The sequence below is a fragment of the Crinia signifera genome, chromosome 19 (assembly GCF_055691185.1).
Source record: "Crinia signifera chromosome 19, ASM5569118v1, whole genome shotgun sequence".
Taxonomy (NCBI): Eukaryota; Metazoa; Chordata; class Amphibia; order Anura; family Myobatrachidae; genus Crinia; species Crinia signifera.
The window spans coordinates 114,515,143-114,539,965 of NC_139226.1; the positions used below are offsets into that span (position 1 = coordinate 114,515,143).

A 24,823-nucleotide genomic window follows, 5' to 3' on the forward strand; every position below is an offset into this window, starting at 1 on the left:
TGGACTGCATCCCGGGAGAGCCGCAGGTAGGTGATAAACTGGGGACCATCTTGCTGTTCTGACCCTGGACCTACTGCAGTTGCAAAACTCTGGGAACCTCACTGGTGCAGTAACCTATGGGATGTATGACCAGGGATTGCAGCGATGCTGGTGTGAGCTGGGTATATTGCACACTGTCACACCCCTGCTGCATTGCAATTGCAAGATACTGTACTACTAGTATCTTCATAACATCTTTCTGCATGTGAACTGCTCGATCTGCACCCGCCCATCCCACATTCGCAGTACTCCGGGAACCCATCCCTCCCCCACACCACCACTGCCACCGCAGCTCCCACACCCACAGCTGCCCCGCAACTGCCGTCACTCAACCGGTGCACCCTCGCACCTGACCACCCCACACAGCACGCACACGGGGCGCCGCCACACATGTAACTCCACCACCTGCAGTATCCCCACACCAGCCACTGCCCCACCCACACCACCCCCAAGCACCCTCCCTCACCCACAGCACCCTCGCACCCGACCCTCACCCACCACACCCCCAGCTGCGACACAACATTACACCTGCCCCTCCACCACCTGCATCATCCCCGCATCCACCTGCAGAAAAACCGGACACGCCCCTCTCCATCCCGCAGTACACCCACACCCGCCCCATCCCACCCACGGCACACCGGCCTCTCTCCCATCCAGAGCACCCCCAGACCCCATTCCTCACCCAAGGCACCCCCACATTCACTCTTTCAACCCCGGCACCACCAAGCCACCTTCCGCCACCCAACGCACCCCTATACCCCCACCACCATCTGTGGCACCCTGGCACTCGCCCTTCCACCACCTGCAGGCCCTGTGGATCTCCTCACCCATATGCTCCACACATGCACTTTAACCCTCTCCCACCTGTGACAGTGTGGCAGTTGCCTATCCTCCCCCCCCCGCTCGCAGTGCCATCAGACCACCAACCCCATCTGCAGCATCTCTGCACCCACCCGATCCCCACCCATGGCACCTCCAAACCCCCTCATATCCTCTCCCACATCTGTGCCACCCACCCACACCTGGCCCTCACAGATATGCAGCACTTCTTGACTCCCTGCCCCATCCGCAGCACCCTACCACCTGCCACTCTCACACCCGCAGCACCTGTGGACACCATCCACCAACTAAAATAGCAAGGCAGGGAATCCTCCATATAATACAAACCATATTTTACGCAATAAAGGTATTCACAGGTTAGGGGGGCGAAGCCCCTTACGACGGTGTGAAGAGCGGCGTGGTGAATCACCTAGTGTAAAAAAAACTATCTAGCAATATTAATAATTATTGGCAAACAAAGGGAGTTTGTATTTTCTCCCATGCTTGTGGAGTACCTCCAGGTTTCCTGCAATCCAAAAATATACTGGTAGGTTAATTAGGTACCAACAAAATGAACCTAGAATGCCTTTGCGTGTGTGTACATGTGGTAGGGAATATAGATTGTAAGCTCCAACGGGGCAGGTACTGATGAAAATTCTCTGTAAAGCGCTGCGGAATATGTGTGCGCTATATAAGTAACTGGAAATAAATAAATAAAGGTTGGGATGATCTAAAGCTCGAATGCAGTAAAAACCCTGTTATCTGGGTTTTTAAAACATCTTCATATGGGGTGTGGTATAGGGTTCCGACAGTCGGGATCCCGATAGTCATTAGCCCGACGTTGGGATCCCGACTGGCCAGACTCAGACATCATGGCGAGCACAACAAAGCCCCTTGCGGGCTCGCTGCGCCCCCTGGGGATCGTGGACCCCCACGAGGGAGAATAGCTAGTGGCCGTCGGGAACACGGCTGTCGTTGTTTTGATAGTCCTTTAGCCAACGCCGGGATCCCGACTGTTGGGACCCCGTCCGGCGCCCCTTCATATGCAGTAAAGCCCCATTCCTTGTGGAACGACTCGGTGGATGCTGCATCACCCCCCCCCCCATAGAGTGACTCAGCTACCACTGCATCATCATCACACACATACACACACACACACACACCCCCGGAGCGACTTGGCGGGGTGGGTGAGCAAGGCACTCCGATGCCTTGCACCGGTCCTGACTAGAGCCACAATATATGTGGCCATAAATGTAAGCGCATGATTATAAAGTGAAGATCTGTGGAAAAAAGATGAATGGTTGTGAAGAAAAGACAATACAAACAAAGTATTTGGATATTTTTAAATTTGTTTCCAAACTGATTTACATATAACCAGTTTCCCATTACTTTGGTTTATAGGCATGGATAAAATACTGACTGTCTTGGTCAAAAAAATCCATGGTTGACATATCTTTCCGGGGAAAAATTACCAGTTTCTTTATTTCATAACCAGCCTTTTTGTAGGCCATCTCCAGGTCATTTTTTGATATCTTTAAACAAGTAAACCGTTTGTTACCAATATAGTAGAAGGTGGCATTTAGCATACTCAAGGCCAATATATGTCCCCCAGGTTTAAGCAACTTTTGAAAATTTTTCAGAACATTACAATATGATTCCAAGTCCTCAGAGGCAACTTCAAGACAGAGGCAGGTGAGGAGACAATCCGCGGGGGGCAGAACAATAGGGTCATATGGGTTAGTTTTCAGTGTATCACATTTCAGGACCTGTTTCACCTTACTGCGGAGCGTCTCAGCTTTTTCCTCACAATTCTTCCTGTAAAAGAATATATATAATATACTGTCATTGACGTAGATATTTATCGGCCCCAAAGCAAAATTTGTAAGGGCCCATATGCCACCCAATGGTAAATAATAAATATACTGTAGCACATGTTACTTTGACATCGAATGTGGGCCCCTCTCAGCTCTGAGCCCCATAGCAGCTGCAGTTACACCCTTGCATAGTGTTATTATTAAGTATTATTATACTTGTGTAGTTTCACGTACTGTCACGTAATGTCCCCACGTAGTTAGCATAGTCACCTTACTGTCCCCGGGAGCTGCAGCTCTGTCCCCGGCGTCCCTGGCAAGCGTAGTGAGCACCTCTCACACAGCGCCGGTAACCGCAAGATGCCCTGCGCTGGCGGACGCCGACGGAGAGGGGATTGTACATCTCAGTAATTATTGCGGCAGGCTATGGCAACCCTGCCCGTGTCTGCTTCAGGGAGACGGAGTTATGGGTTCGGTAGCACATGCGTCTCGTGCACAAAGGGTGGGGTTGCGGTGCGCTAGTGCATCTCATGCACAATAAAGGAGGCATTTGCCAGTGCATCATGTTACATACTGGCAAATGCCTCCTTTTCAAACCCCCACTATCCACCCCAGCCCGAAGTGAGATCGCAGCTAGTTCTGCGTGGGGACGCGTTACGCGTCCTCCCAAGCTGTTCAATCCTCCACTATCCACGTCGGCGTGGAGTTGTTTTTATAAAGTGTGGCGAGCGTAGCGAGCCCCGTGAGGGGACGTGGATTACTTTACATGTATTCTGCATGCGCTCGCTACGCTTCGGGCTTGGTGGCTCGATACGCTCGCCACACTTTATAAAGTCAACTCCACATCAAGTGGATAGCCAACAGTCAGAGTATATAGTGTTACCCGGTTCAATATGCATGTTGATGGCGGACATCAGGGTGCTGGCATCACGGCTGGCCACAGGCATTACAAAACATTCACATGTGTCTCGGGATATGCCTCCAAACAGCCACTGCTGAGGCAGGAAGCGTCCGACATGATATTTTCGCTGGACAAAAAGACTTTCGTCCACATCCACAATTTTGCCTGGACAGCCAATCCAGCGTTGGGGCTGTGACATCAATTCCAGGGTGTAGGCCTCTCGCATAAGGTTATTGTAACTCACAGTGTTTTTTTTAGAAATCAAGAGGTGCCGCTCATAAAATGTAATACTTGTTAGCTCCTCTGCCAAAGAAAATATGAAGCGCAGAAGAGTCATAAATGTCAGGTGGCCTCCTTGAAACCACTGTGCAGCCTGGAGACTAACCTTCTTGCCGCAGCTTCTTATGTGGCAGCGCCACATCTGCTCCTTGACATTCAGTCTCATTGGATGCCCATTGACACAGGTCTGTGTCTCTGGCAGCAAGTGGTGGCGTTGTAAAAACTCCACCGATTCCTCCTCCGTGTGCGGCAGGTTAAATATAGTTAGTTTGTCGGTAGCCATAACTGACACAATGGTGGTGACAGAATGCTGACTGACTACGATAACTGCATAACGCTGACTGACTACGCTGGCCGCGCGAACACTGCACTGATTCTGACAAGGATGCTGGCTACGCTAACTACGCTGGCCACGAGAACTGCCGCCATGAAATACTGACTACGCTAACTACTTAAGCGGCCACTGGAACACTACGCTACTGACAGGAATGCTGACTACACTAACTGCTGGCCGTGGGGACACTACGCTGATTCTGACAGGGATGCTACACTGACTACGTAACTGCCACCGTGAAACTACACAAGTATAATATATTCTAAGTCAGACTAAACAGAATTTATTAACAAAAAGAACAACTGCTAAAGTGACTGGAAACTGCCAACCAAATTCTACTACCCATGTTATAATTTATAGGAACCTCTTCTGAGCTGTTACCAGCCAGAGTAGAATAACCTTAATAGCTAAACAATTAATTAACTATGTGCAAAAAAAAATTAGAATATAGAAAAGGTTTTTCTATATTAAATCACTTAATAATAGCTGGTGAGAATAGAACAATATTGAACATAAACCAATAATAATGCTGTACATAGAGGACAGAGATAAACTGTCAATCAGCTTTTAATGGTCATTTTTGAGGCTGTCTTTGAAAAATAACAGTTAGGGGCCGGCTGTCAAGTACTCTCTTCACTTTCTATATCGCCAGGGTTCTATACATCTCCTCCAGAAACTGAAATTATCAATATACATGGATTAGATATCCTAGGGGAATGGATTATTGAGAGCAGGGCCAAAACTAGGTGGATGGAAATGTGGGCACATGCCCTGCATGCCGGAGTTGATGGGGCACCAAGACGACTAAAGTGATAAACCGTTGATGAGTCGTAAGTATGCCATGTGGGGGTAGGATTCAGAGGGTAGACCAGTGAGTGCACCATTACACTACTCAGAAGGGTGCAGACGTAGAGGAACTGGCATCACCCAGCACAATAAAGATGTTTCACACTATCTGAGTGTATGACATCATGACATTATGCGCTCTGAAGACTGCGAAGAGCCTGCTGCCACCGCTGCTTTATAAAGGAGAAAGGAGAACATGTGGAGGGGTTTCACAAACACAGGTTGCTCCTTCAGAGATACAGGGGGAGAGACACATGCTGCTGCAGTGATAATGGAAGAGGGGGGAGGGACAGACTACTGTACAGACACCAAGGGGTGCCGGATGACTGGCCAACAGTTGGGATCCCGATGCTCAGTATACCAACATCAAATTGCCAACTGTTTTACTGCCCGACATTCGGGATCCTGACCAACAGGGGCTATTCTCCCTTGTTGGGGTCCACGATCCCCATAGAGGGAGAATAGAACCTTTGGTGAGTGCAGCGAGAGTGTGCCCACAAGGGGCCTTTTTGCACTCCCCCCCCTGTTGGAGTACCAGCAGGCAGGATTCCAATGTTGTTATACTGACCGTCGGGATCATACCACACCCGATACCAAGGGAAAGGGGTCGTTTCGCAGAGACACTGTTACCTGTGCCCCAGGGCTCCAATCGTTTAAAGAACTGCTATTGGGACCTGTAGCTTAGGGGGCCCCCAAGAGCCCCCTTGTTTTGAAAATACAGTTGCGTGGAAAGTGGTTGTGCCAATGTTCCGTGCCCCACTTTAGTTCCGGCTGGATCAGGAGACCTGGTATTACCAGCACAGATGAGGAGACCCAGCAATGCTGGCACCAGTGAGCGCAAGATCGAAAAAACAGAAAAGAACTCTCTTTTCTTGGGGGTTAGGGTTAGGCACTAAGAAGGGAGTGAATATAGGGTTAGGCTGTGGGAGGCAGTTAGGGTTAGGCATTAAAGGGGTATGGGATAGGCTGCGGGGGTGGGATGCTTAGGCTTAATCTGCAGGTACAAGGGGAAGGGTTTGAAATAACCCTAGCATTTGTATGCCAATATCGGTCTTCTGACAACCTGCATCCCAAACTGTTTCTACAAAGTTGGAAGCGCAGCATTGTTCAAAATGTCTTGATACAGTATGCTGCTGGAGCCTGCCCTGGTTAATAAACGTTGTCATTGGGTTTACTATGTGACAAAATTGACCAATATTTGAACAGGTCTGGACACTGAACCAGCAGATTTAACTGTGTGGTAAAAACCATTAGTAACTGAATATTTCTGCAATGCTTTAAAAAGCTTATAATACTCTACACTAACCTCTTAAAAATGTATATAGAATCTAATTATACACCAACCAATCTATTTCTGAACATTAAAAAGTTTACATTTAAAGTTTACAAAGGACGAAATAAAGTTGACCAAATGTATAATGGCTTTAAGAATATGTATCTGCGAGTGCATAGCAGTTAGCGATCCAGGGCATATTCTCAATCTGTCTCGGCGGTGGCTATCTACTCGAGGCAACTGCAACTTCTCAGATTAGCAATCTGTGCTGAATTAGGCCTTGATTAAACTGCAGTATAGACAAAATAATTTTTAGTTAGGATCAACTCAAGAGAAAGCCCTGAACATACCTGTTGCCTTCAAGCTCGCAAACATATTTAATAATATGAGCCCAATCAAAGGCATTGGGATCCTTCCTCAGCCATTTCTGAAGTTCAGCGCGGTTTTGTTCAAGAAAATCAGAGGTGATGATGTTGTTAAAGACTTCACAAGCAGAGAGGAGATGGTAGATGGTCGGTCCACACCCAAAATCAATCAATGTGTCTCCTTCTACACCACCTACAAAACATAATAGAAAGAGCTCTGTTAGCGGGTAAAGTAAGATAAGTATATCAAGCAAGATGCCAAAATAGACTTGCTGCTGTCCAGGAGAGAGGGAGGGTTCTGTCTAGGACCCCCCAGGCTTTTTCATCAAGACTGGGCCCGGTTAATTAATACCCAGTCTGCCCCCTTCTCGGTGGCCATGGTCAACAGCACCAACAGAAGAGTTGATTCTCCCGCATCCCAACTGCCTCTAAAGTCCAGAAAGGAGATTTGGTACTTGTTTAGTTTCACGGCGGCAGCATGGCCGGCCGCTACTTCCGGGTTCCGACACAGACGCTGCTGCGATTGAGACGCTGCCGCCGTGAAACTAAACAAGTACCGGAGATTTTTTAATGTAGGCTAGTATAGCATGACTAATTATAGAGATACAAATGCTCGTTCAGATCTAATTACCCGGAGAAAAGGTTTCGTGAAGATTCTGTAATGCAAATTCTGTCCATTCCCCAGTAATTTTTCCTTCTTCTGGAGCATAGTATGTACGGAAATAATCAACTGGATTAAACTCATCAATGTAGGTCTGCTGGGTGGTGAAGGGCGTCTCCATGATGTTCTTCTCTCAGATGCCTTAGGACATACAGATTTACATGAGTCACCGTATTACTACATTATTACCTTTGATTTACCTCACACACTTGCATAAGGTAACAGTAGTGAACAATACACAATCTATCACACCGCCTTACAATCAGTGGTACATAAAGCTAAACTTTTAAAAATGAAACTAGGCAATACTGCCAATAGTAACCAATAAGATTCTGACTATCATTTCTCTACTGCATCTTAGAAAATGATACAATCTGATTGGTTGCTATGGGCAACATTATCTATTTTCATTTGTAGAGGCTTTGGTAAATTCCCCCCTGTTTCCCATTCACTTGGACACAGGTCCATCCTGGGAGCGAACCAGCATTTGCTAGGTTTAGCTCCCTGCAGCGACCCAGCAATAAGCTCGGATTGGGAGCAGGGGAGAGCGGCAGCATGTCATCGGGGGTGGGGGAGGGGGAAGAGCTTGGAGCTGACACTATCTTCAAGTGCGGCCTTCTCCATAGTGTGAACTCCATTCAACACTGCAGAGAAATTTGAGACTGACTTGGGATTAACCCTTCTTTTAACTCTGGTCTATATGCTGGGTTGCTGAACCTGGGAAATTTTAAAAGGCCCTTTCACATCGCACAGAGACCCAGTTTGACCCCCCACAACTCATTATTGACCTGGGTTATGTTGCGATGTGAAAGGGGTATAAGGGTAGATTTACTAAGGCTTTTAAAAATGCAAAGTGAAGGTGTTGCCCGGAGCAACCAATCAGGATATAACTTTATAATCATAGTGACATAGTAATCAAGGTTGAAAAAGACGTTAGTCCATCGAGTTCAACCTATTTGACTGTACTACTGACTTGAGTAAGTTATCTATAGGATTCCCTTAGTGGCTAAAAATAAACTCAGTTTTGATTTAAATTCATTAACAGTAGTTGTCATAACCACCAGTCGAACTAAATACAGTATTCCAAGTGTAGTCAGACTACTGCCTTGTATAGAGTCACTATCACATTGGCATGCCTTGAATCCATTCCCCTTTTAATGCATGCCAGTGTCCGGTTTGCTTTTGCTGCTGCACTTGAGCAGTGTGCACTATTACCCAATTTATCATCTGTGATGACACCTAAGTCCTCCAGAATTCCCGACATTAATTCCCTTTAGCCTATAAGAAGCTTGTTCATTTTTGTCCCTGTAATGAATGACTTTACATTTTTTAACATTAAACCACATTTTCCACCTTTCTGCCCACATTTACAGTTTAATTAAGTCGCTTTGTAGTGTATCCAAATCCTCTCATGAGTTAATTTCCTTACTCAATTTCGTGTCATCCACAAATATTGCAATCTTACTCACTATGGGCCTTATTTTGGTTCATTCTTTCTGACAAAATCCTTCTTAGATGGGCAAAACCATGTGCACTGCAGGTGGGGCAGGTGTTACTTGTGCAGAGAGAATTAGATTTGGGTGGGGTTTTACTTCAAAGTGAGATATATATTGCAGTGTAAAAATAAAGCAGTCAGTATTTTCCCTGCACAGAAACAAAATTACTCACCCAAATCTAATTCTCTCTGCACATGTTACATCTGCCCCCCCTGCAGTGCACATGGTTTTGTCCATCTAAGAAGGATATTGTCAGAAAGAATGAACCAAAATAAGGCCCTATGTCACTAACTATATAATTAAAGAACATGTTAAACAAGGTGGGTTCCAATATTGAACCATGTGGGACTCCACTTTGGACCTTACCCCAGCTGGAATGTATGCCATTTACTACCACTCTCTGTCCCTGATTGTGCAACCAGTTTTTAATCCAATTACAAATTTTATCTCCTACCCCTAAGTTACCTAACTTTATTAATAACCTTTCATGAAGCAACATTTTATTTTGCTTTAGTGAAATCAAGAAGTATTACTTCAACAGATTTCCCTAAGTCCACCCCTACTGACTTCCTCATAGAAGCTAATTAAATTACTTTAACATGATCTATTTTTGACGAACCCATGCTGAGCCTTACTTATTACCTTCTCTTGCTCTAAGAATTTTTGGATTCTATATCTTATTATACCTTCTAATATTTTCCCCACTATGGATGTAAGGCAGAGTGGTCTATAAGTTTCAGGGTTAGTTTTGCTACCTTTCTTCCATATTGGTACTATGTTATCTCTACCCCAGTCCAGGGCTATTTTTCAGCAGGCTCCAGCAGGAACTGAGGCCCTTATTCTAGTTCACTCTTTCTGACAAAAAATTTCTTAGATGGACAAAACCATGTGCACTGCAGGTGAGGCAGGTGTAAAACCCCACCCAAATCTAATTATCTCTGCACAAGTAACACCTGCCTCACCTGCAGTGCACATTTTGGTCCATCTAAGAAATATTGTGTCAGAAAGAGTGAACTAGAATAAGGGCCTCAGTTCCTGCTGGAGACTGCTGAAAAATAGCCCTGCCCCAGTCCCTTACTACCATCCCCGAGTTTATTGATTCATTGAATATCAGATATAATGGTAGTGCTGTGACAGAACTTAATTCTTTTAGTATCCTTGAGTGTATTTCGTCCAGGCCAGGTACTGTTTAGGTGCTGTAATCTATATTTGACTATTTCCTCACTCAAACATACCGGTTGGGAGCAATCAAGAGCTAAGCTTTTAATCTGTGGGAGAACCTATGAAGATTCTTCCCTTGTAAATATTGAAGCAAAAAATATTTCCGCTTTCTATTTTTATTCTATTATCAGGGTACCCTGCTTGTTTTTTAGTGGGTCAATATTTTCCTTCCTTAATTATTTCCCATTTATATAACTGTAGAATTTTTTCTGATTAGATTTTCTATCTGCAGCTGTTTTTCGTTCAGTCTCCAATTTAGACATTTTGATTTTTATTTTTTTTCACATTTCTTATTACATTCTTTATATATGGCACATGATTTGGGTGTCTCATCCTGTTTAAACACTTTGAATGCCATTTTAGCCATTTCAAATCTGACTTTGCTGTTAAGCCACATAGGTCTCCTTTTGACATTTATTTTTTTATTTATATTTATCGGTGCCCTCTTGCAGTGGTTTTTTTTTTAAAGTTTGCCACCTTTTTGTAGTATCTGTTATCTAAAAAATTCCTTCCAGTATATATCCTGAAAGGGTATATCCTTACCAAAGTTTGCCATTCTGAAATTTAAGCACCTAGTTGCTTCAATATAATTGTCTTATAAATCAAACGTGATAATATTTTGATCACTGTTCTCCAATGTCTCCCTTATGGCTATGTTAAAAAGAATGTCCCCATTGTTGCTTATCAGGAGATCCAGGATATTGTTATTTCTGGTTGTTTTTTAAATAAATAAACTGATACAAATAGCGGTCATTCAGGGCATCCAATAAAACATTTCCCTTAGCGCTACTCCAATAAAACGCCCTTAGCGCTACTCCAATTTATTTCTAGGTAGTTAAAGTCGCCCATAATAATAATAATGTCCCCTAAGCTGCCTTTTCCACCTGTAGCAAGAGGTTTTTTTCCTCCTCCGTATATTTATTTTGGGTGATTTTTTAGCCCCTTTTAATGTTACTGTACCTGTTATTTCTACCCATACCAATTCTACTGACTCCATTGTGTTCTTGTATATGTCTTCCCTTACAGTATGTATGGTTTTAAGGATGGTTTAACACCTAAACATACCCCCCTCCCCTTCCACCTAATCTATGTTTTATAAACAGACTATAACCTTCTATGTTAGCCTCCCAATCATGTGATTGTCCCACCAAGTGGGAAAAATTGGCTACACCTCCTTATTTTACCGGGGCCCGGCAGAGCTGTCTGCGCCCCTGGCCTTAAAGACCCCATTTGAGAAACACTGCAATAACATAAAACTTGCATGCTCTCATATAATGCGGGTAGAGAGTAAAATTATGTAGATCAGTGGTTCTCCAACTCGGTCCTCAGGACCCCCACACAGTTCACACATTTTCCAAGTCACCTGACAGGTGCACTCATTACTCACTGACACATTGTAAAAGATCCACAGGTGGTGCTAATCAGTTCACTTGTATGAAGACCTGCAAAACGTGCACTGTGTGGGTACTGACTGAGGACCGAGTTTGAGAACCTGTGATCTAGATCCCACCAATTCAGAGTTTCCATTTCAGATTCTGCAGTGCTTTTCAGGTCTATAATTGTCAGAAATTGCATTTTTTAAATATTTAGGAAGCACCCAATGCAGCTGTAACAGTTTAGTTAATTTTCAAAAAGTTCAAGACATATTAGTCCAAGACATTAAATATTTCTTACCTTACCTCTCGTATGACTGTCTGTCTTGTATGAAGACAATAGGAAACTGTCTCTTGACTTTCCTGTGTTATGGCTGAGGCTTTCCCACTGTATCGGTTTCTGATTTGCCAAGTTGATGACATGATATGGGTTTAAGTCACTCCCCCATGTGGGAGATTAATCAAAACATGGAGTTAGATAAAGTTGAGAGAAACAAATGAACCAATCAGGATCTAACTGTCCTTTTTTTAAAATAACTGTTGGAAGTTGATTGGTTAGTACTTATCTTAATTTTTGATAAATCTCCCCATCATGTCTGTCTCTGAAAAGGCGAAATATGGTCAGGTATGCTGTTTATGAGTTTCATACTTGGTTGGTTGAATAACTGCAGTGTTCTATCTGTACATTTTATGCCAGGAGTCTTGTAACATTGCCAAATGCTGCTTTCTGATGCTGGAGATTCATAATGTATCTTGGGAAATATGTAACTTGGGAAATAAGAATCTTACAAATGTCATGATACTAAGGGGTACATTAACTGATGGGAACCATAGCAACGGATAAAAGGCGCTTAATAAATTAGAAGTAGAATCTGATCGGTTGCTACGGGCAGCATTCCAACATTCCACCTTCAATAGAACTCCCATCTTAGTAAATATACCCTTTTAATAGAACTCCTAAGGGGTACATTTACTAAGATGGGAGATCTTTTGAAGATGGGATGTTGCCGATAGCAACCAATCCGATTCAATCTATTATCTTTGCAAAGGTGCTAAATAAAAAATAAGTAAAATCTAATTGGTTGCTATGGGCAACATCCCATCTTCAATAGAACTCCTAAGGGGTTAATTTACTAAGATGGGAGTTCTGGTATGGTGTAGAGAGATCAGCAGGGCACACTAGGCTCATGTTAAGGCATAGCACCAATTAAGGACAATCAGCATGTACAGATGGAGCGGGTCTTATTGTTGCTGGCGAATCGCCAGCAGCATGTTGCTGGCGATCCGCCAGCAACACGGCGCTCCATCTGACTGAGACGCGCGTGCGTCCCCCACGCACGCGCGTCTCAGTATCCGGGCGGCTGGGAGGCGAGGCGGACGCAATCCTGTCCGCCTCCCGTTTCAGGGGGCTGCGGGGGGCTTCAGGGGGCTGCGGGGACCCCGTGTAGACACCGGGCGACCACCGGCAGCACCGTCGGAAGGGGACGCGCGCGCACCTCGTGCGTGCGCGTCCCCTTCCGGCATACAGATGGCGCGGGGCAGGGGATGGCGGCTGGCGTCGCCACCGCCATCCCCTGGATAGATAAGTCCCGCTCCATCTGTAGAGAAGAGTTCTTGGCATGTTGTTTATAACAATCTGACATCATAATTTCAACCATCTCAACCAAGTTGCACATTATTGGGTGAATTTGTCTGCATTACAAAGAATAAGATATTTAATAGTCATGTCATAATCAATCTGAGAATAAGGGCGGGATGTTCTTACTTCCCCAGCCCAGCTCCGCCCCCCTTCGCCGCCCATCGCATACATAATTATCGCACATGCTCTAACTTATGCGATAATTATGGCTCTTGCCTTAAGAGCTGTCCACGAGCGCAGTGAGCCCCACGAGGGGACGCGCATTACTTCACAGTTATTATGCGTCCGCTCGCCACGCTTCGGGCTTGGTGGCTCGCTGCACTCGCCACACTATATAAAATCAACTCCACGCCGACGTGGATAGTGGGGGTATGAAAAGGTCGGAGGACGCGTACCGCTCGCCACGCTTCGGGTTGGCGTTCATCGTGGGGTGGCGTTAACAATGGGGGAGGGGGCATTTGACATACAAATTACCCATCAGGGTGGGTATACAATCAAAAATCGGGTCCATTGGGCCATTTAACATTTTTTCCTATGTAAAATCGGGTCCATCGCATTGGTCACATTGTATGCCATTATAATGGCATACAATGGACCCGATTTTACATAGGAATTTAACATTTAATACAATGCATTCAATGTTACATTGCGTCGGTCGCATCGCATGCCATTATAATGGCATGCGATGGACGCAATTTTTTAATTGTTGGGAAAAGGCTAAAAATAGCCCAACATAGCGTCAGTATACGATGACCAATGATGGGCGCTGTGCTAGGAAACAAGTACCGAATGAAAGATAAACATAGGCAAAGCTCTTCAGGGTTGATCAGATGGTGTCCTCAACTGGGATGTGTCCATTTTTACATATTCAATCTTGCGGGGTATATTTAGGACAGAGTTTTAGAAATATGTGCTAAATCCCTGGGATTGTGATGCCAAGATATTTAATTTGGGTGGCGTTCTGGTTGCACAGAAACCCCCTTCCTCTTGGCAAGTGCCTTAAATTATGACAACATTAGCACTGGTAAATAATATGATCAATAGAGTTGCCGCCACATCAGTGTAAGGGACAGAGCAGAGCTGCTGCACATGCCCTGTGGGAGCAGCTTCTTCTACCAAGTTTGCTGTGTGTGTGTGTGTGTGTGTGTGTGTGTGTGTGTGGATCTGAGCCCTCAAACATCACAATAGAACAGAGAGAAGCTGCCAGGAGGAAGAGACAGGAGCCTTAACATGAGGTGGGAGAATGTGAGCTTAGAAAGTGCTGTACTGGTTCTATTATATCTGTGTATTTATTTATTTATTATGACCTTTTCCTGACCACTTATCTTATTTAAATTTTTGAAACAGCCTATACTATAGACCAGGGGTGTCCAAACTTTTTGCAAAGAGGGCCAGATATGGTGACGTGAAAATGTATGGGGGCCGACCATTCAGCCTGACATTCTCTGAACCATTGATCACATCAGAATGGTCCCCCACTCTGCCCCCATTCACTTATGTCCCCCAGCGTGCCCCCATCCACTGTATGTCCCCCTGCGTGCCCCTTCACTGTATATTCCAAGCCTGATCCCCTTATCTGTATTCCCCCCCCGCCTGCCCCCATTCACTTTATGTCCCCCACTCTGCTCCATTCACTGTTTGTCCCCCAGCATGCCCCCATTCACTGTATGTCCCCCAGCGTGCCCCTGCTTCACTGTATGTCCCCCAGCGTGCCCCTCCTTCACTGTATGTCCCCCAGCCTGCCCCCATTCACTGTATGTCCCCCACTCTGCCCCTTTCACTGTATATTCCCATAAACTGCCCCTCCTTCGCTGTATGTACCCCATTCACTGTATGCCCCCCACTCTGCCCCCATTCACTATGTCCCCCAGCCTGCCCACCCTTCTCTGAATGTACCACATACTGCCTCCCTACACTGTATATTCCCCTGCAGGAGACAGATGCTTGGGCTCCCACCGCCACCCTTCTCCGCTCTGCATATTACGGGAGCAAGCTTCCCCTTTGCTTCTACCCCTCCCCGCACACTGCTGTCACTGTGATCGTGGTGGAGGGTGAGATATGATTGCAGCAGCAGGAGTTGGACACATACTCATCCGAAAGATGCCAAACACGTCTCACAGTGGCAGCCGGCATCCCCTCACCGATACAGACAGCAAGCCAACAAGGTAAAGGCGCTCTCGCCGGGGTCCCACCTCTAGAGTCCTGTGCTGTGTGTCCCACGTCAGCCTCCAGCTACCCGCTTCTGGCTGGAGGCTGCGGGCCACTTGAAGTGACATCACGGGCCGCAATTGGCCCCTGGACCGGACTTTGGACATGCCTGCTATAGACCATATGTACTGTTAAATATTAATTCTGTTTTCCATACTGTATTCGGTACTCTTTACCTAGAACGGCGCCCATCGCGGTGATCGCGACATCGCGGGCAGTACATAAACGGCCGCGACGCGATGCCCGCGATCACCGCGATTTTCCCATAGGGAACAATGTTAAAAAGCCTTATTGACCGCGATTTTGCATTCAATGCCTCAATGCCCGCGATTTTCCCATAGGAATCAATGTTAAATGGGCTACAGAGCCCAAATAGGCACAATTAACCCTTAAATGTCCCCCCAATTTTTGTACGCCACCCCACGATCCACGCCAACCCGAAGCGTGGCGAGCGCAGCGAGCCCGCGAGGGGCGGCGGTAAGCGTCCTCCGACCTTTTCATGCCCTACTATCCACGTCGGCGTGGAGTTGAGAATAGAATAGTGTGGCGAGCGCAGCGAGCCACCGAGCCCGAAGCGTGGCGAGCGCAGCGAGCCCCGCGAGGGGACGCGGATACCTTCACAGTTATACGCGTTCCCTCGCGGACTTCACAGGTGTCCGTGGCGACGCGGACACCTGTGAAGCCCGCGAAGGGACGCGTTTACCTGTGAAGGTATCCGCGTCCGCTCGCCACGCTTCGGGCTCGGTGGCTCGCTGCGCTCGCCACACTATTCTATTCTCAACTCCACGCCGACGTGGATAGTAGGGCATGAAAAGGTCGGAGGACGCGTACCGCCGCCCCTCGCGGGCTCGCTGCGCTCGCCACGCTTCGGGTTGGCGTGGATCGTGGGGTGGCGTACAAAAATTGGGGGGACATTTAAGGGTTAATTGGGGCTATTTGGGCTCTGTAGCCCATTTAACATTGATTCCTATGGGAAAATCGCGGGCATTGAGGCATTGAATGCAAAATCGCGGTCAATTAGGCTTTTTAACATTGTTCCCTATGGGAAAATCGCGGTGATCGCGGGTACCCGATTTTGATGTACCCGCGATTTACCCGCGATGCCCGCGATGACCGCGATTTTTTACCCCCGACGCCCGCGATTCTGATCGCGGGCGCCGTTCTAGGTAAAGAGTACCCTGTATTCAGTGTATAAAAAGTCTAATTTTCAGGGCTGTTCCCGTGCTTACTATAATGTGCTGCAGAATGGGAGACTTTGGATTACATTTGGACCCCCCACCTCTAAAAATTCTGAGTTTGCCACTGATAAAGGTGATGTTCAATTCCATCAGATTTTAAGTTACAGTATTATCATGCCAACAATGTATCAGAGCAAATGATTCTACACAGTGGGTTTCTATAGAAGAACGCAGTCTTTCTGAACTATCTTCCTGGCAGTTACGCCTGCCCTTGCTCATCCTACCATATCCCCAACCCTTCAATGGAATAAGTTTAGGATTTCTCCTTAAGTGTCCCCAGATGACAGGCTTTCATTCATGAACAGTTGCAAAGCTCTTGGGTTGGCCAGATGGTGTCCTCAACTGGGATGTGTCCATTTTTTAGATATTCAATCTTGCTGGGGTATATCTAAGACAGAGGGCCTTATTTTGGTTCATACTTTCTGACAAAATCCTTCTTAGATGGACAAAACCATGTGCAATGCAGGGGGGCAGATGTACCATGTGCAGAGAGAATTAGATTTGGGTGAGTAATTTTGTTTCTGTGCAGGGAAAATACTGACTGCTTTATTTTTACACTGCAATATAGATCTCACTTTGAAGTAAAACCCCACCCAAATCTAATTCTCTCTGCACATGTTACATCTGCCCCACCTGCAGTGCACATGGTTTTGCCCATCTAAGAAGGATTTTGTCAGAAAGAATGAACCAAAATAAGGCCCAGAGTTTTATAAATATGTGCTAAATCCCTGGTATATTTAATTTGGGTGGGGTGCCAGGAGGATAGGAATTCTGCCTTCAAATTGCTGACAGTGGAAGGAGTCCCTGAAAAAACTAACCCTAGTGTGTAAGTTTGTGTTTAGGACAGATTAGATGGGCCGAGTGGTTCTTATTAGGGATGTGCACCGGGCACTTTTCGTGTTTCATGAAATGCGTTTTGGGTCTGTATCTCGTGCAGTGTTTCGGATCGGGATCTGTTTCAAAACACCACAATTTTAGTGTTTTGTGTTTTGTGATTCGTGTATTGGGTTCTGATTTTTTCTGATTTTGTTTTTTAAAAGCATAAAAACTGCTAATATCACAGGTTTTATTTTATTTTGCTCCTATGCTATTATTAACCTCAATATCATTAATTTCCACTCATTTCCAGTCGATTCTGAACACATCACACCTCACAATATTGTTTTTACAGTAAAAGGTTGCACTGAAGTAGCTGGATAATTATGCTCATCTAGGGGTGGCACTGCAGTAGCAGACAGGATGACTGTTTGAAAAACTAGGCCCCAAAAAGCACATAAGGGCAACAAAAGAGGGGCAAGATGGAATATTCACTGGGCCTACCCACAATAAAAGAAGCAATGATCAAAATAGCGCATCATATAATATTAATAACGGAAAGCGATCCATATGATAAACTGGTTGCTCAGCTCTGTGATTATTACCAATCATCTCGCAATACATTGCCAAAGCAAGAAGTGGAGCGCAAACAGTTGTATGTAATTACAGACGAGTCCACTTATCTTACATATCAATACCTCTCAACGGTTGGATTAATGAATGGTGATGCTAGATGGAATTGACCTTGGGACCTCCCACCCACCCGTATGTTGCGGAAATAGGAAATGCACATGTTAGCTGATTTTACATTATTGGTTGATGGGTATTTAAATACGTATAGCCAAGGTGCAGCAGATGATTTGGGCTGCACTGAGATCTGCTCCGAGGTTCCAAAATAAATTCAGAAACTTTCTGTTTTCCAGCAAGTTAGGAGAGACTTACAAGCTGACTTACAAGCAAAGTTTAATAAACGATAACCCTACTATATGGCTTGATCGTCCAATGCCTACACATTTCCTGAAAGAATTGGCTCTGGAAGTCTTATACCGCTTGGCTCTGCGCCTACCAATGTTGGATGTCATGTTAGCTGATTTTACATTATTGGTTGATGGGTATTTATATATTTATAGCCAAGGAGCAGCGGATGATTTGGGCCGCACTGCGTTCTGCTCCGAGCTTCCATAAGAAATTCAGCAACTTTCTGTTTTCCAGCAAGTTAGGCGGGAGGAAGCAATCTATGAATAAATTGTCAATGGCCAAGGGTTTCTTACCCAGATGGAAAAGACAAGCCAATTAATGCACCTAAGAAGCTGGATAACTATTCTAAGCCACACAAGCGTGAGGCACAAACACAAGGCTCATCTAGGAGTGGCACTGCAGCGGCAGACAGGATAGCAGTTTGAAAAACTAGGCCCCACAAAGCACACAATGGTCAAAAAAAGAGGTGCAAGATGGAATTGTCCTTGGGAACTCCCACCCAACATCCACACTTTAACAAACCAATCATTTCAGCAACAGGGTCTGCCACACGACTGTGTCTGACATGGTTGGTTTGTTTGGGCCCCCACGAAAAAATAAGCAAGTCACCTCTCCCTGCACAAACTGGCTCTATAGAGACAAGATGTCCTCCTCATCCTCTTCCTCTGATTCCTCACCCACTTCAGCATGTACTTCCTCATCCTCACAGCTTATCAATTCATCCCCACTGGACTCCACAATCACAGGTCCCTCTGTTGTCTCTGGAGGCAATTCCTGGTCTTCATTCAAGAATTGATAATTCATTTTGATAAACATCATCTCCACATTTTGCAGAAGGAACCTCCTACGCCGATCACTGACTAGGTTCCCCGATGCACTAAAAACTCTTTCGGAGTACACACTGGAGGGGGACAACTCAGTCAATATAGACCCAGTTTGTACAGGGGCCTCCAAACTGCCTTTTTTTCCTGCCAGTACAGGTATGGACTGTCTGACATGTCTACTTGGATGCTGTCACCAAAGTACTCCTCTACCATTTTTTCAATGGTGACAGCATCCAATGCAGTGACAGTAGACACGTGAGCAATCGTTGGCTGGTCCTTTTGTCCAGACCAGATGTCCAAACTCCCTCCTGCCTGCCCTGTATCCCCTTCAGCAGGTTGTGTGGGAAATTTCTTCTGTTTCCTCACAGCCACAGGTGTGGGAGAAAATGAGGGAGGAGCTGTTGCCGTGTCATGGTCCGATTCAGATGACAATCTCCTGACCAGCAGGTCTTTGCACCTTTGAAGACTTATGTCTGCCGGAAACAGAGACACAACATACGCTTTAAACAGAGGATCGAGCATGGTGGCCACAATATATTCCTCTGACTTTAACAGACTGACCACCCTTGTATCCTGGCAAAGCATATGGAGGGCTTCATCCAGATGCTTTGCGGAATCACAATGCTTTAGCTCCTCCTTCACTCCAGCTGCTTCTGCAACAGCCTGATCAGGGGAATCACCTGACTCAAAGTGGCAGTGTCAGAGCTGACTTCATGGGTGGCAAGTTCAAACAGTTGGAGAACCTTGCACAACACGGAAATCAGCCTCCACTGCGCTTGAGTCAGGTACATCCCCACTCCTCTGCCTATGTTGTAGGTGACTGAGTAGGCTTGGATGGCCTTTTGCTGCTCCTCCATCCTCTGCAGCATATAGAGGGTGGAGTTCCAGCGTGTCACCACCTCTTGTTTGAGGTGATGGCAGGGCAGGTTGAGGAGTTTTTGGTGCTGCTCCAGCCTTCGGCAGGCAGTGGCAGAATGGAAAAAGTGTCCAGCAATTTTGCGGGCCACCGCAAGCATCTCCTGCACGCTCCTGTCACTTTTTAGGAAATGCTGCACCACCAAATTTAAAGTGTGGGCAAAACATGGCACATGCTGGAAATTACCCATATGTAATGCCTGCACAATGTTACTTGCGTTGTCCGACACCACAAATCCCCGGGAGAGTCTAAGGGGAGTAAGCCACTGCAAGATGATTTCCCACAATTTCTCTAAGAGGTTGTCGGCGCTGTGCCTCTTACTGAAACCGGTGATACACAGCGTAGCCTGCCTTGTAAGGAGCTGGCGTGCAGGAGATGCTGCTACTGCTATTGCTGCAGAAGGGGATGAATCTACCCAGTGGGCTGTCACAGTCATATAGTCTTTAGTTTGCCCTGAACCAATTGTCCACATGTCTGTGGTTAAGTGGACAGTGGGTATAACCGCAATTTTGAGTGCACCGAGTGAGCATCTCTCACACAGCGCCGGTAACTGCCAGATCCCCTGCACTGGTGGACGCCGGCGGAGAGGGGATCATGCGGGTGCCGGTGGAGAGGCACTCCATCTGTCTGAGACGCAGGAGCATCTCAGACGTTCCTGCGTCTCAGTAATTATTGCGGCAGGGTACAGCAACCCTGCCTGTGTCCGCTTCAGGGAGCCGGGGAGCCGGACAGGGTTATGAGTTCAGTAGCGCGTGCATCTTCTGCACAAAGGGGGGTTGCGTTGCGCAAGTGCGACACATTTGCCAGTGCTCCATGTTACATACTGGCAAATTCCTCCATATCCAAAGCGTGGTGAGCGGACATTGTATGCGTCCTCCCGATTTGTTCATACCCCCACTATCCACGTCGGCGTGGAGTTGATTTTATAAAGTGTGGGGGGCGCAGCAAGCCACTGAGCCCAAATCGTTCCGAGCGCAGCAAGCCCAGTGAGGGGACGTAGATTACTTGACATGTATTCAGCGCCCGCTCGCCACACTTTATAAAATCAACTCCACGTTAGTGGGGGTATGAACAGGTCGGGAGGGCGCGTACCATGTCCTCTCACAGAGCTCACTATGCTCGCCATGCTTCGGGATTGCATGGATAGTGGTGGCGTTTCAGGAACACATTCACACCTGTCATGTCAGGCAGGTTAAAATGGTCAATGGTTCTGACACAATTTAATAAGCGCCGACTGACTACGCTAACTGCATAACGCTGACTGACAACACTAAATATGTAAGCTCCGGCTGGCCGCAAACGGGTGGGAACACGACGCTGATACTGACAGGGACGCCTGACTGACTACACTAACTACATAAGCTGTGGCTAGCCACGAACGGGCGGGAACACCATGCTGATACGGACAGGGACACTGACTACGCTGGCCGCAGGAACACTACGCTGATTCTGAGAAGGAAGTTACGCTAACTACGTAACTGCCATCGTGAAACTACTCAGATACCTTATTTTTATTTAAAACAAAAACATTCTGATTAGCATGCAAACAAAACTATTCTGAATGAGAGCCCTATATATTGTACAGATGTGTCCTCATACACTACTGTGGCAGTCCAAGTCCATCAAACAGCCAAAGTATTTAGCATTTGCGATCAAGTCTGAATCAGGCCCTATGTGCGGCTTATCAAAGTGTTGTTAATCAAATCAATCAGTCTCATGAACAGGTTGTCACATTCGTTTGTGATAAAGATGCATTTTTGGAGAAAGAAAAAGGCTAACAAATGACACCGTCAGAGGAAACAGTACCTGTCGGCTCAGTTGCACATACCTTCCAATTGCACCATTTTAGCCAATACGGTACCATTTTTTAAAACAGAGGCAGTGTCTCCTGAGTACTATAGATTTCTATAGCAACGTTGCAATGCCATGCTCCTTCTCTCTTGGCCACGCCCACTATGCTCATATATACTGACTTTCATCTAAGAGAAATTGGAGGGTATGCTTGCGCCAGGTGTCTCACACTGGATAGTTTGGTTCTTGTGTACTTTCACGGCTCCCACGATGTGCATCGTACAGGGAAAAATCGCATTGCATGCGATCGCATGAGAACGCATGCAATATGATGCGATGCGATGTCATTTTTCACAGAAATTATGGACATGAGTTGACATCATGTAAAATGCACCCCAAATGTCAAATGACACTGCACCACCCCCACTATCAACGCCAACCCGAAGCGTGGCGAGCGGACACGGATACCTGTGAAGCCTGCGAGGGGATACGGATACCTGTGAAGGTATCCGCGTCCCCTCGCCACGCTTCGGGCTCGGTGGCTCGCTGCGCTCGCCACACTATTCTCAACTCCACGCCGACGTGGATAGTGGGGGTATGAAAAGGTCGTAGGACGCGTACCGACGCCCCTCGATGCGATGGCATGCGATGGGAGCTTTGAAAGTACACAAGTACCGATAGTTTATTAAGGCTTGGGTTATGACAGGGATGGGGAACCTTCGGCCCTCCAGCAGTTGCTGAACTACACATCCCAGCATCCACTGCTACAGTTTTGCTATTTGGCCATGCTAAAACTGTAGCAAAGCATTCTGGGATGTGTAGTCCAACAACAGCTAGAGGGCCGACGGTTCCCCATCCTTGGGTTATGAGGACACATCTGTACTTAGCATATGGAAAGTGCAAAGTAAGCTGGTAAGTATCAGTATGGGTGGGGTGTATGTAATAATGTTATACTGTACTGGTGTGTCAGTGTGTATTTATTTGGCTATTGGTTCTGCTGGGAACTAAGAGTGCCAGCAAGCCCATTAAAGGGCCGCATGCTGGAACTTGTGGTTTGCCAAGTCCCAGTATGTGGGCAGGGTTAACTCTGGTGGGGGGGGGACCCCTTTATTGGGGGCGTCCCCACTCCTCTAGGGTCCCTTCCCAGACTGACCGGTCAGGGGATTACTGCTTTGGCATGGGAACTAATATAAATAGTTAACCTCAACGGTGGCATTTCCCTGTTGGCTGGTTGGGCCCAGTGCTGTTTGCCAAAATACCAGGGACCCCTACTCATTTTGTCCCCCTTTATTTTGGAATCCAGGATGGGATACGGTCACTAGGTCTACAGCATGTAGTTTGACAAGCATTAGCAATAAGGTCAACATGACTCAAGGTCGACATGTGGGAAGGTCGAAATGGGTTTGGTCGACAGGGTCATTAGGTCACCACAAGCATTAGGTCTACATGGGGAAGGTCAACAGTCAATAGGTCGACATGGGGTTTTCACTTTTTTTGAGCCGACATGTGGCGACAGATGTTATTTAGTTTCCTACCATCTACTAGGGCATGGTGGATAGTATGCCCAACGTAGCGAGACACCGTGCCTGAAGCGAGGGGACGCTGTGCTACATTTTAGTGTCCATGTTGACTGTGTCGAAATTCAAAACTAAATAATCATGTGTCGACCTTTTGACTGTCGACCTTCCCCATGTCGACCTAATGATTGTGCCGACCTAATGACCCATGTCGATCTTCAGTCATGTTGACCTTCCTGCATGTCGACCTTGAGTCGAGTCGTCCTTAATGCTTGTTGCCTAGTGGTGTCAACCTAATGCTTGTTGACCTACATATTGTCTACCCAATGAAAAAATCCAGGGGACCCCTAATCAGTTTTTGCCCCATGATTTTTTTTAAACCAGGACCGGCTTTTTGAGCCCGGGGCTGGTTACGGCCATTAGATTTTTTTTTTCTATTTTTTACACTGCAGCCTGCAAGACAAGGTGTATGGATTTGTACCTGGCATCAGTTGTATTTTTAAATCTTAGTAAATTGCCCCCATTATATTATTTAAGGTATAAGGAGGGTGTCTTCAAACACTAGTATATAGATAGCAGGCAAACAAACCAATTATCTAATCAAATGATAATACCTATTTCCAGACAGTAGTCCAATCCAATTTTTCCCATTCATTAAATTGCTAGTACAGGTTGAGTATCCGGTATCCGGACATCCCTTATCCGAATTATTCCAAAAACCGTGGTTTTTGTAATCATTCGAATTTTTTTTTTTTAACCCCTAACCCTCTTTTCATACTTACCAAGTCCCCGGGCGTCCACAGCAGGCCTCCGGCATCTTCTCCAGGGTCTCCAGCGGTCCCAGGAATGCATTGCGCGAGTGTGCGCGCGCGCCGGTGACGTCACCGGTGCGCACTCGCGCAATGCATTACTGGGACCGCTGGAGACCAGGAGAAGATGCCGGAGGCCTGCTGTGGACGCCCGGGGACTGCGCGGACGCCGAGGGACGCCCGGGGACCATCAGGGGACAGGTAAGTATGGCTGCAAAAAAAATATTCCAAAAACCGGAAAATTCCCCTATCCGAAATGCTCGCGGTCCCGAGCATTTCGGATAGGGGATACTCAACCTGTATATTTAATTAAGTTCTCCTCCTTATTTCCGCTGGGCACTAGGGGGTGACTTCTGGTTAAACACTTCTGGTCTTTACTGTAATTGATATCCCACCTGCAGGTTCATGTATTTCCGTCCCTCAGCCTCTGGGCACTTTTCTAGTTTTATGATGAATGTTTTTGCTTCTTCTTTAAAGTTCTGGGGGACATTTTTGGGAAGTGTAAAATGGCATGGGAGTCATTTTATCGGAGTCCATCAAAAGAGAATGGGAAACAGTAAATTAGTAAAAACAGAGATTAAAACATAAATTTAAATAACATTTATGACAACATACATTTAATGAAGCTTTAGAACAAAACCCATAATAGCTATATGTGGACAAAAAAAT

At 46.3% G+C, this 24,823-nt stretch overlaps 1 protein-coding gene across 4 annotated transcripts; it reads right to left on the bottom strand.

Moving 5' to 3' along the window:
- Positions 1–1,822: 1,822 nt before the first annotated feature.
- LOC146042057 (indolethylamine N-methyltransferase-like) lies at positions 1,823–24,670 on the bottom strand. Of its 4 annotated transcripts, none has more exons than XM_083161962.1 (4): positions 24,550–24,670; positions 7,299–7,469; positions 6,653–6,860; positions 1,823–2,673 (listed from the first exon to the last, which is right to left on the bottom strand). In XM_083161962.1, exons 2-4 carry the CDS (start codon positions 7,447–7,449, stop codon positions 2,244–2,246), a joined length of 789 nt encoding a protein of 262 aa, XP_083018088.1. In that variant the 5' UTR covers positions 7,450–7,469; positions 24,550–24,670; the 3' UTR covers positions 1,823–2,243. The 4 variants fall into 4 exon arrangements, with proteins under 4 accessions (XP_083018088.1, XP_083018090.1, XP_083018087.1 ...); XM_083161964.1 differs by lacking the exon at positions 24,550–24,670 and adding an exon at positions 11,725–12,484; XM_083161961.1 differs by lacking the exon at positions 24,550–24,670 and adding an exon at positions 11,720–12,484.
- Positions 24,671–24,823: the final 153 nt, after the last annotated feature.